This window comes from Phaethon aethereus (genome assembly GCF_964289735.1).
Source record: "Phaethon aethereus genome assembly, chromosome: Z".
Classification (NCBI taxonomy): Eukaryota; Metazoa; Chordata; class Aves; order Phaethontiformes; family Phaethontidae; genus Phaethon; species Phaethon aethereus.
In genome coordinates, this window is record NC_138577.1 from 34,422,783 (window position 1) to 34,441,407 (window position 18,625).

Below are 18,625 nucleotides of genomic sequence, written 5' to 3' on the forward strand. Positions count from 1 at the left end.
CCTTTCCTTTATTTCCTCAGGTAGAATTATTCATAGATTTCAAACCGGTTCTGCCTTTTACATTAAAAAAAAAGAAAAATGGATTCTCCTTGTCACTTTTGTACTGAGTCTAGCATCTTGTTTATTGTTTATAAAATGCGTCAAATCTTAACCTGAGAATATTCAGATATGTAGTAATAAACTGACACTTAAGCAGTCTGTTCCAATAGTTCCAATGTAGTTGCCCAGAATTGTTTAATTCTCCTCAAACTCGTTAAGCAAAACACTCTATTGCAATCTCTATCTTCTCTACAAGAAAATATATAAATGTCACCTGACATAAGCTTTCAGTAATCTTTTTTATAAACAAATTTAACTCATTATTAAAGATGATAAAGCATTTTCCCAGCCCTGAATCTGTGTTTTTCTCTTCTGCACTTTTTCTATTTTGTCAACACACTTTTTAGAATGAGAAACCAGGACTAGATTTACGCCGCATTACTAGCCTCATTAGGTCCATACACATAGGATTAATTTGCCTTTCTACTCCCATTCATTCTACCCTTACTTTTCAATCAAAAGACAAAATTAGACCTTACTGCCTCACCTTACCACAGGGAACTTTTTCAGAAAAAACTTTCAGTTTATTTTCAAAATCATTACAAGTTAAAGATGCTACTCACTATTCTGGATCACATTTTTCATTTTTAGCTGTTTGGCCTTCCATTTGTTGCTGCTAACATGCGTGCTTTTGCACTAGAACAGGAGACCAAATTACTATTTCTCTCTTCAATCCAGACATCACCTGCCAATATTCTGAACAGTTACTTTTATAGATTTTTCTAAAGCATATGTGAAATTCTTGGAGGAAAAAAATGACCCAGGTAGAACTCGCCTGGAAATGCCCATATATAATTAACCATCACTGCCAAAATAAATTTAGTGTCACTTTCCCTTGTTGCTTCTTCCATGTTGACATTTGCATGTGCCAAAAAAAAAAAAAAAAAAAAATCAGCAGTAGCAGAACCTCCCTTCCACCCATATGCTGCTACTGAAGTGGCAAGCACAGAGACCTTGAAAAATACAGAGTAAATTAAAAATTAGCTTAAGCACAAACTAGAAAAAAACCTCTACCGAGCTAAATTTCATAGAAACATTTAGTTGAAGAATTTACATGCCAGTAGAATAAATTTTAAACTTCTATTGAACTCTCTTCCTGAACAACATCGTTACTGGGAAAAGGGTCTCAAAATTTCTTTTTAGCAAGAACTTGAGAATGCGGAATGCATTGTGAAATTCTGTCATTTGCTATTACTTTGCACAGCAAGACCATATCCAAAGTGCTGTTTACAGTCATGCCCCAGAATTTCTTGTAAACTGAATTGATCATTTGCAACATATTTGCATTCACCTTTTAGAAGTGATTTCAAGTTTGAATTGTCTTTTATTAATATATTCTCTTCAATTGTACAACAGGAACTCTTTATTCATCAACTGATATTATAATTCTGTACTCATTTTTATCATAACATGGACATTACATGTCTCGTATAATTCAGTGAAAGCTACAGTAGTAATTTATACACAACTTTATGTTTAAACCTCTTTTATACCAATTTGAAGTCAAGATTTAACTTCATTCTTCACATTGTTACCATTAGAAGTAAGCAGTCAAAATAATTTAGTTTGCACCACCAGAAATTAATAAAAAATTGTGCATATTCCCAAAACTGTTAATGGAATACATTACAAAATATTTGCCTAACTATTTTGAATAAATATAGCTTCAAGCCCACACTATTTAAGGAAGAAAGTAACTATACATCAGTAATTTGGGGGACGTGGTTTCCTGAAAGACAGGGTGGAAACAGAAGTGAATGGTGATCTTCATATATATTTTCATATTTTTATAATTTTCTCAGGCTCTTGTCAGAAATTCACTGCTGAAACAGATGCTGCTACTCAAGATTTTATCTCAATTTCAGCCACTGAGGGATAAACCTCAGATAAGGAGTGAAAATACCATAACCACAGCAGTTGTTGTGCTGTGTGAATATAACCTAAAAAAACCCCTAAAATTTCTATATTGCTGTTTCTCCTTTCTGTTTCCCTAAAAATTGCTCCTATATTAAGACTATAATACACACTTCTAGTAGAAGTACGTAGATATGTTCTTAAGCAATCTAGCAAACACATTCACATCGGAATTCCCTGCCAGTTCTGACAAGGGAATATTAATGACCCACATTCCTTTATCTGCCAGTGGTCATTACTGATGCTGCAGGGAAATTGCACACAGTGAGATAGTTATCCATACTGAAGTTTCTCCAGAGACATTTTCTGTTAACAGTGACATTAATCCAAATAATGTGGTTTTGTCCAGCTCTGCTGGGCCATTAAAATACAGCTCCCTTATCTAGATTTCTTGGTGTCTGGAAAGACCAGAGACTCCGGATTTCCTGACTCTGTTTTTATATATCCTCCAGAATATCCAAAAGATGTAGGGCTTTCATACTTGGGGAGACTTCACTGCCTCTACAGTCAGACAAACTCAATGTTGCCAGGGCTTAAAGGCTTCTCAGATCCCTGGAGCTTGGGACTCAGCTCTGTTCAGAGCTCTGCATTTGGGAGGTAGGGGCCTGCAACTACCTAAATTAACAACAGCTGTGAAACTGACATGGAAGCAATTTTCAAAGTTGCATAGATAAACTTAACAAAAATGTTCAGAAGAATCATTCTGCAGTTGTTCTTCAGTTTATTCTGTAGTTCAAAGCCCTGGTAAACTATATTTAATTCTGAACCTACGCTTTACAAAATACACACAAATCTTCTGTTCATATTAAAATTTGAAATGTTTTCTTATTGGCAGATTTTGAGATAACCCAAACACCTTCTTAAAAATTATGTCAATTTGAAAACTATATTCTTCAAGCAGCTCTCAATTTTTATGTTAATTCTTCATAATTTAAAGCAAGTTAAACAGATGTGGTGGTAATTATGGCTACTCTTGGAATTCAAATTTGGTTTAATATAAGGACTTAAAAAATAGGGGTTGGATAAATCTTGGTTTATGCAAATGTCCACATCATCTGTTGTTTCTGTGACTAAGTCAGTATGTTTGGAATGATCACATAATGTTTTCACTTCCCCTGATTCTCTATCTCAACTATCACATATATTCCAAAGCCTTCACTTTGCTGCAGAGCAAAATGAACACATCTAGGATGGTTTGTTGTAACTACCTGTCCCTCTTTTCTCCAAGACTAAAACTTCTGAAAACTGATGGGTGATTTACTTGACATATTTTTATATCATATTTAATAAATGCAATATAAAATTACTCTTGCAGTACTATATACCAATTTTCATAAAATCAACTGGAAAATGTCCTATGGTTGAACTGTAGAAAGCATATAAAAATTCCTGAAAAAGGAATATAAAACAAAATTGAAAGCTATTTTTTTCAGAAAAGGCAGTCCATATTTAAACTCTCTTGCATACATCACCATTATTAAAAGAAACAGCAATGTAAAAAAAGGGATATATCTTACACAAAATGGATGTTATCAGCACTAAGACATAAAGACAGATGTTACTGAAAAAACTTACCAATAAAGAACAGAAACATTTTATCTTTGGATTTTGCAGTTCTTGCTACTGCCCACAGTTGAAAGCAATAATTGAAATAATCTCTTTAAAGATGTCAGAGTTTAAATCCAAACCTAATATGATAAATTTATTCCTAGTTACCAAAGATGCACATACAAAAAAAAAAGTAATTTCCATGTTGGGCTTGCCTGCATACAGTGTTTATGAAGCTATTCTGAAATAGGGGTGTTTTTTTAGTGTAAACCATGTATGTCCAGTTGCAAGACTTACTATAATATAATTATTTGCCCTAAGATAATTACTTTGGAAGATCTATTTAGGTTAGTTTAGTTTAGTTTTGTAGACAAGTACTAAGAAACAAAAATTTAAACGTGGACTGTATGAATGTGTTTCAACTTGTTGAAGAACTTAAAAAAACTGTAAAGGGGAAGAATGGTATTAACAGGGGAAAAAAAAGGTATTCTTTAAGAAACAAAATGAAGGAACCGAATGGAATGAAAAAAAAAAAAAAAAGAGGAAAAATAGCCACCTTACATTTAATTTCACCAACACTAAACTACTATCTTTAGATCCTATTTAAACAAGAATTTGTCTCAATCACCCTGATATTTGTTTACAGAAGTAATCACTGTTCTGTCATCACTAAGTTTTAGCCCATCCTGGTCTAGAGGAGACCACGAAGATTTTTCTATTAGACAGCATGACTGACACAGATGCATCAGAAGCCAGAGAGCAAACTAAGCATTATTCACATTTCAAACAATTGGGAATGGAAGCAATATACAATAAATGTATTGTTTATGGTTAGTATTTCTATTTGCCTTTTTACAGTCAGCTGCAATCACTTCTACTGAATGAAGAAAGAATTGTGGCTTCTCTTCTAAAACAGCATCTCGAAAGGAGTGGTAAAAGAAAAATGTCAGAGCAGAAGCTATGTAACCAAGAATGGAGCAAAAGAATTAAACAGACAAAATGACAGGAACGCAGCGGAGAATTTGGAAGTACTAGTGACCAGACCTTCTCAGGGTGAAGAAGGAACGGGATGTGTGCTGTAAGAACTGATTTAATTACTAAAAAGCAGGATGCAGAAAATCTGCAGAAAATTATTTGATTCTATTATTACAAATTAAACTCTTTAATTTCAAGATAGGATCATTGCATACTAGGAAAGACCAGAAATAACCATTTTAAAAGCATTTTGTATTTTAAATATGTCTCTGAGGTCAGTGATTAACTTGACACCTCATCATCAGAAAAACGTAATAGTGTACCATATCCTATGGTTTGAAAAGAAACAGTTACACAGCAGTCTCTGAAACATATACCCTTGTTACCAAACAGCTTCTAGGTAGTTACTAGTCTCCCAGTTCATTTAGAAAACATTAAAAAAAACAGTAATTTTCTTATGGCAAACAATGTCATAGTACTAATTTCTCAGATGTAGAGAAGTACTGCCTTAACACAGTTGCCATCTACACCACTGAGAACAAGGCAGCCAATGATAAACACTGTGAAGTAGCGGGTTGTCCTTCTACAAACAAGGCAGCTAAACAAACATTTTCTTTCCTCAATTAATTCTGTAACATCCTCTCACAGTGTGCACAGAAGCTACAAATACCAAACATAAATGGAGGCAACTAAAAAAAAAAATTTCTTGAGATTTTTCAGTTTTTATACAGAATCACAGAATGGCAGGGGTAGGAAGGGACCTCTGAAGATCACCTGGTTCAATCTTCCTGCCAAGGCAGGATCACCCAGGGCAGGTTGCACAGGATCGCGTCCAGTCAGGTTCTTAGAACCACCAGTTGGTGTTACTTGGAAGTAACAATTCATTTTAGTAACAATAAAAGGTAAAAGATCAAAGGTAATTTTGCCACCTTTCAGTTTTGCTTACTTTTCTCAGTCAAGCGCAAGCTTAGTTTCTGGGTTGACAGTAAGAATCGAATCTTAGTCACACCCATAAGGGGCATGGTGCACTTATCCAGTCCACCAGGGAAAGGTTTTTTGGCATTTCCATCCTGTATCCCTTTGAGAGGTGTCCACAGAAGAGTTTATCAGCCCATGCTAACACATTTTGGTGTCTTTCACAATGATGGAAAGAAACAAAGATGTCTCATATTCCCTCCCTCAGCTGTGAGGGTAGTACGTAAACAGAAAATATGTACGAAGGACTTCCACTGGGAAACTCTTCAAAACCATAAAGCAGGCTTGCTACTTGGATCCCACTCGTAGTGATTTCACGGTGAGATCGGAAGAGTATGAGTTCCTTACCCATTTGCAACTACTCTGGAAAGAATACAATGCAGTGGCAATGTCAGGATATATCTTATCTTCTGCACTGCCTTGGTGCTAGCAACAGAAAAATCATGGAAAAAAAGGAAGGCATGGCCCTGCATGATGACAGAGGAAAAAAAGACAAAAACTTTGTCCCTTTGTCTCACCTTCTGTGTCCTTTCCCAATTAAAGGAAACAACGTAGTCCTGCCAACTGTTTGTGATGAAGTTCAAGAAGAGCCCTGGACAACAATAGGGTCTGGGATCCTTTTACAAAGAGCTCTACAAACAGGAGCAGCATCTGCAGAAGTGAAGGACAGAACAATTCCAGCACAGCTGGAACTTTTCTTCAAGTCCTCAGGAAATCCAGGAGAAGAGCTAATCGTGCAAGAAGAAAACACACCTTTCTGTGCATCTGCACCCAGAAGGCTCACTTATCCTGTGCTACCTCTCAACCAGCCCATAAAATAACTATGTCTATGGAAATTCAGAGTATCTTCCAAATAAACAAAGTACAGTGTATAAGAGTAAAATGTTACTGTGTGACTCTCAAAGAGCTCCTCTTTTAGATTTGTAAAACAGAAAAAAATTAATTTACAACTTACAGCATTAAAGTAATATTACATGGAGCCATATAAACACATATATGGCACACATTTTAACTCATACCATACAATGTATACCATTTGTATATACATATATAAATATTTATGCAATTTAAAAGCCTGTGCATATTAATTACTTGACAATCATAGTCTATTCCTTTAATCTCACAGGTTAGGAAATAGAGGAATATTCTGTATGGTTTTCAGCACCATATTGTAAAGGGAATGAAATCATCAAATCTGACTAGACTACGGGAGACATTACATAGACATCTAGCTATCACAAGCCTCTTTGGTTTGTGTTAGGTGTAGCAGCACCTTTTAGTTGAAATTTAAATGAAGTCAGTGCAAGTGAACAAGCTTTTCATTAAATTTTTCCCTCTCCTTTCAAATCCAGTTCTTTTTGTAATTCCCTGGAAAGAAAAGGAATGCAGAAAAGGATGTATGAAGCTGAAAATCAGTTTTAACTGTAAAGTTTACTTTGTAAAAAAGGCTTATGTTTTGCGCATTTGTACAACTTCTCAGTCACACCTTCTACTAGTAGTAAGCAGAAAATATAGGTAAAGTCAAAAGTGAAGTCTTTTCCCACAAAATAAGAACTAGCCAGATTAGATAAAAACCTGACTACTTAAGGTGACCATTTCATATTCATCTGCTACATGTAAGAGTTCATCCACTCACTGCATTTCACAGTACTACTACCCACATGGCAAAAACTCTTAACAACAAAAAAACAGGAAAGTCCACCAGAAACAGAGCTTTCAAAATTCTCAACAAGTCAATAGGATTTTTAAATGCATTTCTGTTCTTAGAAAGTTGTATTCTCCAGGTCAATTCTCTCCTTAAGAAAATACAGAAACAGTAAAACCAGAGATAACTGGTCTGTCACTTCTTAGCATAATTGTCTGCTTATTCTCTATTCTGGAATGTTATTATTCCATTATACTTTAGTTCCAAAATTCTAGCAGTATTTCTCAACTTTTTCTTAGCTGAATCTTTCTAATCTTTTAACTTTTTTTTAATCTTCCTAATTTTTTAATTTGTAAGTATTTTTATATCATGATTTTCTTTCTCCTATTGGCTGATAACAACAAGACACAACAGATACCAAGTAATAACCATAGATGATATGGTACATTATAAATCTGTCCAAGAAGATAACTGAATGTATTTTTGTTTGGCTACCTCCTGATCTTGTAACTCTGCCTAGCAATACCTACTAATTACAAAGACAAGTATACCAAATCATCAAGGATTAGTTCATGTGAGTTCCTCCACACAAAACTCAGCTGATTTGTGCATTTGTGAAAGATGGTAAGTGGTATTTATGGTGGGGTGTTTCCAAATTACATTTAACAGCTCTCCTGACATACTATCTATTAACATAACCACATGAAGATATTAATGATCACATAATATGATGGTATAGCATAAACCAGCATCTAAAAGGAATAGAAAAAAACAAGTAATTGATTTGTCATCTTGATGAGATCTTTGCTTTATTCCTCAGTCCAGATAGTACACTATTCCTGTAAAGAATATGATTATTAAGAATCTGTCTTTGAAAACACTACTCAACCACTATTAATTATTTTTAATATTAATAGTTATTAATACATCATTTTTACTCTTTGTTAGTTTCCTTTAAGATTGAATCATGTTGGCTAGGCTGGTTTCCCTTAGAGTAACCCCCACAAAAAGGTGATCTTTGTGCATCTTACAACGCTTATTCTGCATGTGACGCTCCATAGATTCCAACATCACCACTAAGTCCTTCTAACTCTAGCCAGCAAAGGCTAATAGCTGACTTCCATTTTGTTTCATTTTATTTAAAATAAAAAAGAATTGTAAGTGGAACACAGCAGTTTTGGAAAACCAAATCTGAAAAATCCCTCAAAAACCGTACTGGGATACCAGCTGATTTTGAACTAAACTCCATCCTAACCTTCAAAAAAACTATCCTCCTTTCTCACAAAGAAGAATGATGAAAGAGAGAATCTTCCATTGAATGTAATATGATTACAGGAATTACACCTTTCGCTCAAAAGTACAGGACTAACAAAGGAGTTTCCGGGGTTTTACTGCCTTTTTTCAAATTGATAGCTGATTGGGGCTACCAAAACCAAAAAATCATTCACTGGTCACCCACAGGAGGTTGGATATTCCATTATATGAAGTAGATAATGCCATATTCTAAAAATCTAAGTTTGCTAAGCACAGAATTCACTTTTAAAATAGGTGGTATAGTACAACTGCAGAAACATCCAACATATGGGCCCACTTCCCAATTAATTATTTGCTGGCTAAAGTGCTAAAATGTCCTTGGCTTCACCTTAGACATAATCATCCCAGCTGGTCATTATCTACCTGGAAAGGGGCCAAAGAATCTCAGCTGTCAGTACTCAACAAACATGTATGTTTTGTCCCTTTTTTTTTTTTTTTCATTTCCTTCACTTTCATAGAGCTACAGTTAACAGAAGGAAGTCCTACTACACACAGAAGTGGGAAGATTTTCTATCTCTTTTATTGTTGTAATTTATTATACCTGGAGTGGAGGTGATAAGCAGAGTGATAAGGAACCCTTCAATATGTGATTAATGAGAACTGATCTATCCAACCCTACTGACACTGTTTTTATTCTTCTGTGTTCCTACTTCAACTGTTCCTTTGTTTTACACAGATGTGCCTTCAAAAATCAGAGTTGGAACAAAGTTATTGACTGAGGATGTATCTGCACAGGAGTCAGGAAGATTCAGCAGGAAAGTATTCCTCAATCACGTGAATGTTAACAGTCAGCTTGTAGTAAACCTGCAGGTCAACAGGTGGGAAGCAAATGGCTTTTCTCATTTGCACATTACTTCTGCAAGAAGCCACAGGACAGCTGGGAGAAGGAACACATGTAAACAAGGCAGACCTAATGGTTTTCTAATTAAAAAGAAGATATTATCTTCCCTTTAATAGGTAAACTAATGGAACAAAATCCAACAGTTTCCTCTCAGTACAAGTAAACATAGGTGTCTTTCCTCCCTGAATTGTCACACATTTAGGCCAGCCACTAAGCTGTCAGTTCTGCTTGATTTGTTTGGATACTGTACTCTGAGACAACTGTCAGAACTAATACATTAGAACAGCTGTTGTGGCAGTTCAAAAGGGCCTGGAATTTTAATTGGACTGGATATTAATTGGGGGGCTTTCGGTGGGTTTTTTTAAAACAAAAATTAAGAAAGAATATTCAAAGAATGACAGATGTCTTTGAGGGATTTGACCAATATATGGTAAGCAAAGTTGGTCTTTGTTTTGACTGTGTAACTTTGTGGCAGTGGTCTCCACTATCTGAGTGGGAACCATTGATTGCTTAAGAAAAGGGACATTAAGAAGAAAAATAGTATGGAAGTTGCATAAATAATCCTTTCCAAATGCTAACCGTGATCTAGAGAGGACCCTGCAGTGTTTTACGAATTACTCAGAAGCAGACTCATTCCAAGACCCTTAGTAACCACCAGTTGAAAACAAAACTGTTCACCATGACCAAGACCTAAGCACAAATGAATAAGAAGCTTACTTTCAGCATCAGCATAGAGTAGCAAGCACAGAAGCACCACCATTGGCCTGACTACGTGCATCATCCGACAGCTTGGCACCAGCATGCTTTGGCAGCCTTGTTCTCACTAACTTAGAAGCCACTGCAAGTCTGTCCGGTCTGAAACTTCAGATGAAGTATTTTCAGAGCCTGTGGAATAGACAAGAAAAAGAGAAAAATACAGTTAGCAAGAATAGGGCAGAGATTTTCTGGGTTTTTTCTAATCATTCACAATTTAAAGCAAAACAATTTTAAAAGACAAAAAGGTAAGGGACAAAGAAAAGGAAACGTGATTCATTTCACGCTACAGATATATCCTGGAGGATTCAGGGTATACTATAAGCTAGCACTGTTCCAACATGTTTCTCAGTGCACCTTTTTACCATAATCAAGCATCTGTCACACCGTGTATCTTTTGTTGTATTCAATAGCACCTTCTGAATCACAAGAACTGTCATTGTTAATGAAGTGTAAGTATAATGTATCACTGGAATACTCATGTTGCATGAAGGGAATCGAAGTGATTCAATATCCAGAATAAAAAGTCCACTTGCAAGCAGCACACTGGGAGCTACTGCCCTGGCATCTAGTAAGAATAACACAGCAAAATCTGCTTTGTGAAATATTCTTAAAGGTAGACATCAAATGCTAGCATGTTGCATGGTTCAACAACTCTCGAAGGTTAAAATTCCTGTTGTGATTTTCTGTACATATTTAAATTATGCCTAACAGAAAAACAAAAATCCAGCATTGAATAAAGGACTGAGATTCCAATTCAATCCGTCTCATTTATTATGATATGTAATTGAACATGATACACTGGGAGCACTGCAGCTCAAGTACCTGACTTAAAAAAGCAGTGTCTCATTCTTGTCCAAATTTACCACAGTAACAGAAATTAAGTAATATAAACGTATTTCTCCCTCTCACAGGAAATACTAGCTGTATCTCCAAATACCCCGATGTTGTCACTAAAGTAACACTGAACTGTAATTTTACTTTTCAAAGGGTCTCCAACATATGAACTTTGGCAAGTTTGACACTACCTTTTTCATTACCACACATGAATGGTTTCCATGCAGTGAAGATAAAAACCAAAAGGTTGGAGAAAAAATTATACTAATTACCATTTCATTACCATTCCACTATACTAATTCCACATTCCACCACCTGTACTTACAGATTTGTGGGTGGTATAAAGAGCCCGTTTACAGTACAGTGCAATGCTCAAAGAATCTACTCAAGGAAGAAAAGACCTGAGTCAGTGTTAGAAATCTACAGCTGTTATGAATCTCTTTCATAGAACTATCTTTTGAATCAGCTACTGCCATCAAAAAATACAAACCTAAGAAATCTTCATAGGCTAAGTGCTGAAGGCACCAGCTCCCTGCTTTCATCGCTACCATCTTCATGCCAGCATTTCAAATGACAGCAAAGTCCATGAGACATCAGTCCTGTCAGACTCAATTTGCGTCTGTGCAAGCGTATCAGAGCCAACTGCTACATAATGATTCCAATGCTATCAGAAAGATGGAGATGTATGAAACGTACTTGCAAGGAAGAGGTGATTTTGATTTTGCTTCTTCTAGATTGCAGGAGTTATAAGGGTGCCCTGAACTACCTCTAAAGGCAGCTCACTTCTGGGCAAAATTTTATCTTTTTATTGGCACGCACACTAGCTGACATGAGAAGATGAAAGCAGAAATGTGACAGGTAATAAGATTTGTGCCTGAACAATAAACTGCTCCCTTCAGCAGGAGAGGAAGTGGAGAGGAAACAACACTGATAATTAATAAAGGGAGCACAGGAGGGAAAAAAAGGTGACCAGAAAGGTGCTTTTTTACACAACTGTTTTTTAACAGGGCACTGGAGATTATTTTCACACATTCCAAACACTCTCACCAAGTATTAAATGTGGTACCTAACAGAAAAAAATACTACTATTGCTTTGGGAAAAAAGGGGAATTTAAAAATCTCATGATCCTGATATGTGAATATGCATTTACCCTCTACAAGCTGTCTGAAAATGAATGGATTATTGATGGATCATAAAATATGGCAAAGAAAAGGTTGAGAAGAAAAAGGAGCTTTTAAAAAATATTACTATTATTATATATTTTATAATTATTGTAATTATATTATATTTGTTATATATTATTATTATTAAAAACCCCACTCCATTCTCTCACTCTAAATGCACACACAAGCCCTTAGCAATACTGCACTCATTGTGTCAGATCATAAAAAACAAAGCCCTCAGTACTTCCTTTCTTTGCTGCTTCTGAGTATAATGGCTTTAGCTAACTAAGGTTTCCAGGAAACTCTTTACCTGTTGTTCTCTCTCTTCACCTGCTTATGCCTCCATAGCTAATTTCTAGTATTTTAAGTCAAGGAAACAGAAGCACTTGAATAAAGATGGCAGGTGGGTCCTTCTTCTTTCAAGTGAGTTGAAGATACACTGTTAGTGGAGGCATGTACACAATGGGCTGATAACACTAGAGAGAAGCAAGCCAAGGGACAATCAGGTGCTATCAGGGTTCTCCACACAAGTCTGCCTCAGCTTTACCATAGCTTCAGCCAGGGACCCTGCCACTGACAACTGTACCAATATTGAGACTGATAATCATCTGGCATGTAGGTCTATACTTGGCTTATTTGTGAAAACAAACATGGAGGTGCAATTTGTTACAAGGGCTAAATGCAGTTATCAAACAAGTATTAATTTCCAAATCAAGCTACCTTCATAATTGCAAAGTAAAAAGTTCATCTAATACACTATTAATTCTTAAATGAAGTAGTTTCTTCCCTTCTCAATTTCCTCCTAACAATGGTTTGTTACATCCAGAGTGTGGTACCAGAGACAATGAAAACACAAACAACATTTGCAGAACCGGGTTATACTAGCCTCTGCCTCAGAAGGCCAACATTTGTCTCACAGAATGAATCCAGACTGAGGTACTCTCTTAGCAGCCTCTGTTACAACATTCATGCTGTGCTGGTGCAGAAAGATGGGGCTTCTCCTTGGTAGAAACCTTATCACAATAGCTACAGAGGTCAACAGTTATTAAAATTATTTATTCTTTGTGAAGCTTTAATAAAAGCTGTTTTTATTTTAGGATATGTACTGTGTAACTGCTGTACTAAATGATCAAAACTCACTCTTACCACATCTCTGAAAGCTACCTATGAATAGTTTCTTCCAGAACAACTGTTTTGGTCTCTTTCCACAGACAAACAAATTGTTAATACCAAAGTGAAAACCAAATTCTAGAACTAGGTAATATATCTATCATTAGCACATATGTGAGTGAGAGAATAGATTTTCCCTGAGTAGTGGTATCTATCAATAAAAATTCTCCTCAGCTGGGACATGGCAAATGATAGCACCTCGGCATGGGCACATGCACCAACTATCCTCAGCAGGATCAGCTGGGTGAATGAAACATCTGAACACTAAACTACTTTCCTGCAGTCTGTTTACTTTAGTACCAAAATAACCTTTTAGGTGCTAACACAGCACTCAGGAGGAGATGGTCTCTGCATCAAGACAGTTGAAGTTATCGAAAATTCTTACCTTGAGGCAAATCTTAAAACAACAACAAAAAGTAAATACTCATTTTATTTATCTTATTGCTTTTCCATGCCTGCATGTGCATGTAAATGCTTGATAACTCAACAAAGAAATTTAGCACAGCAGGGAAGAGCTCTTGGCGGGGACGTGAACACAGACAAAAAAGAACCCACAGCAGACGCAGGGAGCCACGTGGAAAAAATATAGTAACTTAAAAAAATTTTGAAGCACAGGAATGTGAAGATGTGAGCGCTCATTTGTGCTATTACACAAACAGTTTTTTTAGTTCAACTTTTCTAAATTTTGAAATTGTTCAGAGAGAGAATTTTAGTTCACAGCCATCTCTGGTCTGCCACAAGGACTTATGGGAAAGCAATGCATACGGATACGCTTTACATTTAAAAAAAAAACACAACAGTGTTTCTCTCAGAACAAGTGGCAGGCAAAGATTGAAACAGAAGACTGTGTTGACATTCTCTTTCTACACGTCATTCGTATCACCCACAATCCTAAATTACTATTCCCTATACACAGACTTCTAATACCATACATACACAGGTAAAGAGATGCAAAAAATAAATTTGAAAGATTACTAGAACCAAGCCAAGGAACAAGTGCCAATACTTCACATATTTGCATATCAATCAAGAACCCTCCTTAAAAATGAAAATAAACAGATTTCATAGACAAATCTTGGCTGCAAAAACCTGACTGACAGCTGAATCATTACTAGAAAGAATAGGAAAAAATGTGTAAAATTAATGCTCATAAGCTGTTTAACCAAAATCAATTCAGAAATCATTCTGGGTAAAATGATGTCTTCTGAAGGGAATTAAATGTATTTTCCAAAACAATGAGCAAAAACTATCAAAAGTTCTACATTTAGCTTGCTCTTTTATTGATCAAACATGATAAAAGTTTTCATAGCTGACGTGCTGGAGAGGTTCCATTCTGGTCTTATTCTTAAAAAAGCCAAAATGCAGACACAAGATTAAGGAAATTTAAAAGACAGATGTGTGGAGTGTTCCAAAGCTTAGTCTCATCAGTCACTGAATAACAGCACACCTTAATGCTCCTCTGTCATTCCTGAATTTCTCTGTTACAACACAGGTGGGCACCCACCCTGGAACAGCAACTTTCTGATTTCAGGCCTTTGAACTACATCATTATTAAAGTACAGTGATAGGTGGAATTTTGTTTATATTAAACAACTTAATATATTCAATTTTATTCTACACTGTACTTCTGTTTTGGACTTCAGCAAGAATTCTTCTGTTACCATGCAAAAAAAGAAAATGGATTTTTCAATAACCAAAGAAATAAAGGAAATAGATAAATGAAATTAATTTAGTGAATAAATTAATTCAATGACAGCAAAGTACATCAAAAAATACATCACAGCGCTGTTTTTCTCCTGTAGAAAGTTGTTTAAAAGTTCATCTTTTTTTACTTACAGAAATACTGATGTTCATATGTAATCTTAAACCACACACAGAAACCGCCCCCTAGCCTGGTCTTTATACAGCTTCACTCACATTCTAAATCATGAACTGAAATACCAATTTGTAAGTTGCCACATATGTCAATGCTTACAAACTTCTGCGATCTTAGTCATTTTTGCAGATTGTAAGAATATTTCTTATTCATGGTGCAGAAAAAATTCACTAGAGCATTCTGCATTCTTCACTCTGTGCCTCCCAAATAATGCATCAAAAGTGTTGTGCTGGTAATGGTGAATTGCTGAGATTAAAATAGTCTTACTAGAGGAGAAAAACATACAACGTTACCTGTCAATGCATATTAATGCAATACATTGTTGAGAATCTATACTAAGAATTTAAACCAAGTTACAAAGCAACAGATAACAGGTTAACTGGACGTATGAAACATCTTATGCTAAGTCTGACTTCTTGCCTGAAAAACACAAACTCTGCCAATATCTCAGTCTTGACTCCTGTCACCCAAGAACCCTGTAAATTACTGAGCTATTACAGTTACCTTGAAATAGCCCAGCTCTGACTTTCCCATATGAGAAATTAAAGAAAGCAAACTTCCCTCAAGAGGGAGAAAGGAAGGGAGGGAGAAAGGAAGGGAAGGAGAAAGGGAGGGAGAAAGGGAGGGAGAAAGGGAGGGAGGGAACCCAGCAGCTGAAGGGAAAAAAAAAAGAGCTGAAATAAATATCTTTGCTAATCTGCATTATTATACTCTTTCTCCAACCACAGAAGAGGCATGGTAAAATCCACAATAAGGTTTGTAGAATATCTATTTTTCTGCATTTAGGAAAGGTAAACACTAGTCTAGAAAAAAGCAAACCTAACTGTTATCAACAGGCACTGGTGAGGCTGCACTTCAAATACCATGTTTGCTTTTGGGCACCTCACTAAAAGAAAGATACTGAGGTGCTAGAGGGCATCCAAAGAGCAACATAGCTGGTGAAGACTCTACAGCACAAGTCTGATGAGGAGCGGCTGAGGGAACTGATGGGTTTTTTTATTCTGGAGAAAAGGAGGCTCAGGGGAAGCTTTATCACTCTCTGCAACTATCTGGAAGGAGGCTGTAGAGAGGTGGATGTCCGTCTCTTCTCCCAAGTAATAAGTAATAGGACAACAGGAAAAGACCTCAAGTTGCACCAGGGGAGGTTTAGATTAGATATGAGGAAAAATTGCTTCACTGAAACATTTATTAAGCGTTGGAACAGGCTGCCCAGGAAAGTGGTTGAGCCACCATCCCTGAAGGTATTTAAAAGACGTGCAGATGTGGCGCTTAGAGACATGGTTTAGTGGTGCACTTGGCAGTGTTTAGGTTTATGGTTGGACTCAATGAAGGTCTTTTCCAACCTAAATCATGATTCTATGATTCATGAACTGTTATACCTCCAAAGACTGGTTTAAGAACAAATACGATGACATGAAAAAAAAAAAAAAAAACCCAGACTGATTTTTTCCTTTGTCTTTTGTCTCAGAAGAACAAAAAAAGAATGAGCGAACCACTTGTAGTAGGCTTTTTGCCATAGAGTTTGTTAAAGTCTTCTTTTGCTGTCTATTACATTACTTGAACAACACTGGAGCTGTGTGGCTACCACTTTATAGGATAGGCCTAAAGCATGCGAGCCACATACTGAAATGTTCATAAATCCATTGGGCCATATAACACACACTCATCAGACAGTCCCAGGAAATAGGGACAAAGCCAGCTTTCAAACAGATGCTCCCAGCAGACCTACAGAAAAGCACTACTCTTAAGGACAACAGCTAGACTGAATGATGAACAGCTGAATTCTGGGATGAGAGTCATCATCTTTCAGTGGCTTGCTTTCTCCCTGAGCTAGGTATTTGGACAACTTAGGAATGAGAATGGACCTATAGCTCCACTGCTATGCACACGACATAGGCTTGCTAACATTGTTTGTATCTAAAAAGCCACCTCTGTTTCAGAAGAATTTTGCATCTTCTACGTCCTTTCAGCATGGAAGTTGTGAAACATTCAGATTGGGCATCTCCTTTAGGATCAGGTGCGGCTGAAGCATACTGGGTACCGGAGATACTAAAATAAAGCTAGAAATAAATTTGCACGTCTGGAGCTAACAGGTCAAATCTGACTTCAACATTGCAATGCATCTTTTCTCTATTATATTACTCTGCAATTTCTTCCTTTATGGCTTTTCTTTTTCCTTTTCACTTTACAGTCCTGTTTCAATACTATCCAATATACTTGTTGCCTAATCAGATTGAAGCATGACTGACTGAGACAGTGAATTTGCAGTACACACAGGACAGTAATCCAGCTGCAGCTAGTTTAGCCTGACTGCACTTTATTATAACGTTGCTGATGGCAATACAATCGTATTAGAGGAAGAGATGGAGAGCTGAAATGGTTATTTTTCAAAAGTAGTAGGCATTATGAAATGATTTGATAACAAAGTACAAAAACTTCCTGAAGCAATAAAAGCACTATGTGCTTACTAAGATATGGCATAAGGGCACACAGTTGTCCACAGTTCCTCTTTTGGAAAAAAAAAAAGATGAGAACTACAAAATATCTAACACACAATACTTTTTATTACACTCAAAGAAAAAGTAAAAGTAATATTATGAACTTTAAAAAAGAAAAGTCAACAAGAACTTACAGATATTTTATTGTTGGAAGCTTTCTTATTAAGGAAATTACCACTTAGTACAGTTATAGGTACAAAACTAATGTCCTAATGTTGACAAGCCAGTTTTGATACCAAATAAAACAGTAAAATTATCAGCAGGGCTATCTTTTTGGTCTGATATGCAAGAAAAACTAACTGTGACTCTACTGTCTTCCAAATGTGCTGGACTTAGCAACAAGGTGATAATTTCTAACAAAATTGTCAATTGCATATTGATACTGTGTAATCTTCAGCTTCTTTTGTAGCCTGTTTTGGTCAGTTCTCAGTGAGAACTACCCACTGAAATGAACACTATTTTCATAAACGGTGTGAGAAAGAATAAATTTGAACGGTACTGTATACAGCCATGGAAATATCGCTGTAACATAGATACAAACAGCACATTGTGACATGGACAGGGTATGCACATCCACAACAATATCATACAGGTGATGCCATATATAGCAACAATCGTTCTCCTCCCCATAGACTGGAGTAGTTCCATCCTGCTAAAGAACTTCCCGCACACCACTTGTTTATATATATACTCAATTACCTCTCTCACTAGTTATGAACATGACACAGTTTCTAAAAGAGGCAAACTGTTATGTCTTCCTTCTTAAACTACCAAGAGAAATCGGAGAAAAAAAATTATGAAACATTAAATTGCTGAAATAACTAAACTGCAAGCACCAGTGACAGTCTGTCTTCTATATGAACAGTCACAAGAAAGAAACTGGACTCAAGATAGGACAAAAAAGGCAGGTTATTATCCTCATTATGTTTAACATCTTTTAGAAACAATACATAGCTGAGAAAACACAGAAGATGGTGTTTTAGATTAGAGCTGTCTGTCATTCAGTTTCAGTCTTT

General features: G+C 36.1%; 1 protein-coding gene across 1 annotated transcript in view; it reads right to left on the minus strand.

Moving 5' to 3' along the window:
- Positions 1 to 10,113, minus strand: part of PTPRD (protein tyrosine phosphatase receptor type D) — a gene marked incomplete at both ends in the record, with an annotated part of 301,634 nt that extends 291,521 nt beyond the window's left edge. The window contains one exon of the mRNA XM_082013447.1: positions 10,029 to 10,113. Coding sequence (XP_081869573.1) covers positions 10,029 to 10,113 — 85 coding nt within the window. The remainder of the gene's footprint in view (positions 1 to 10,028) is intronic.
- Positions 10,114 to 18,625: the final 8,512 nt, after the last annotated feature.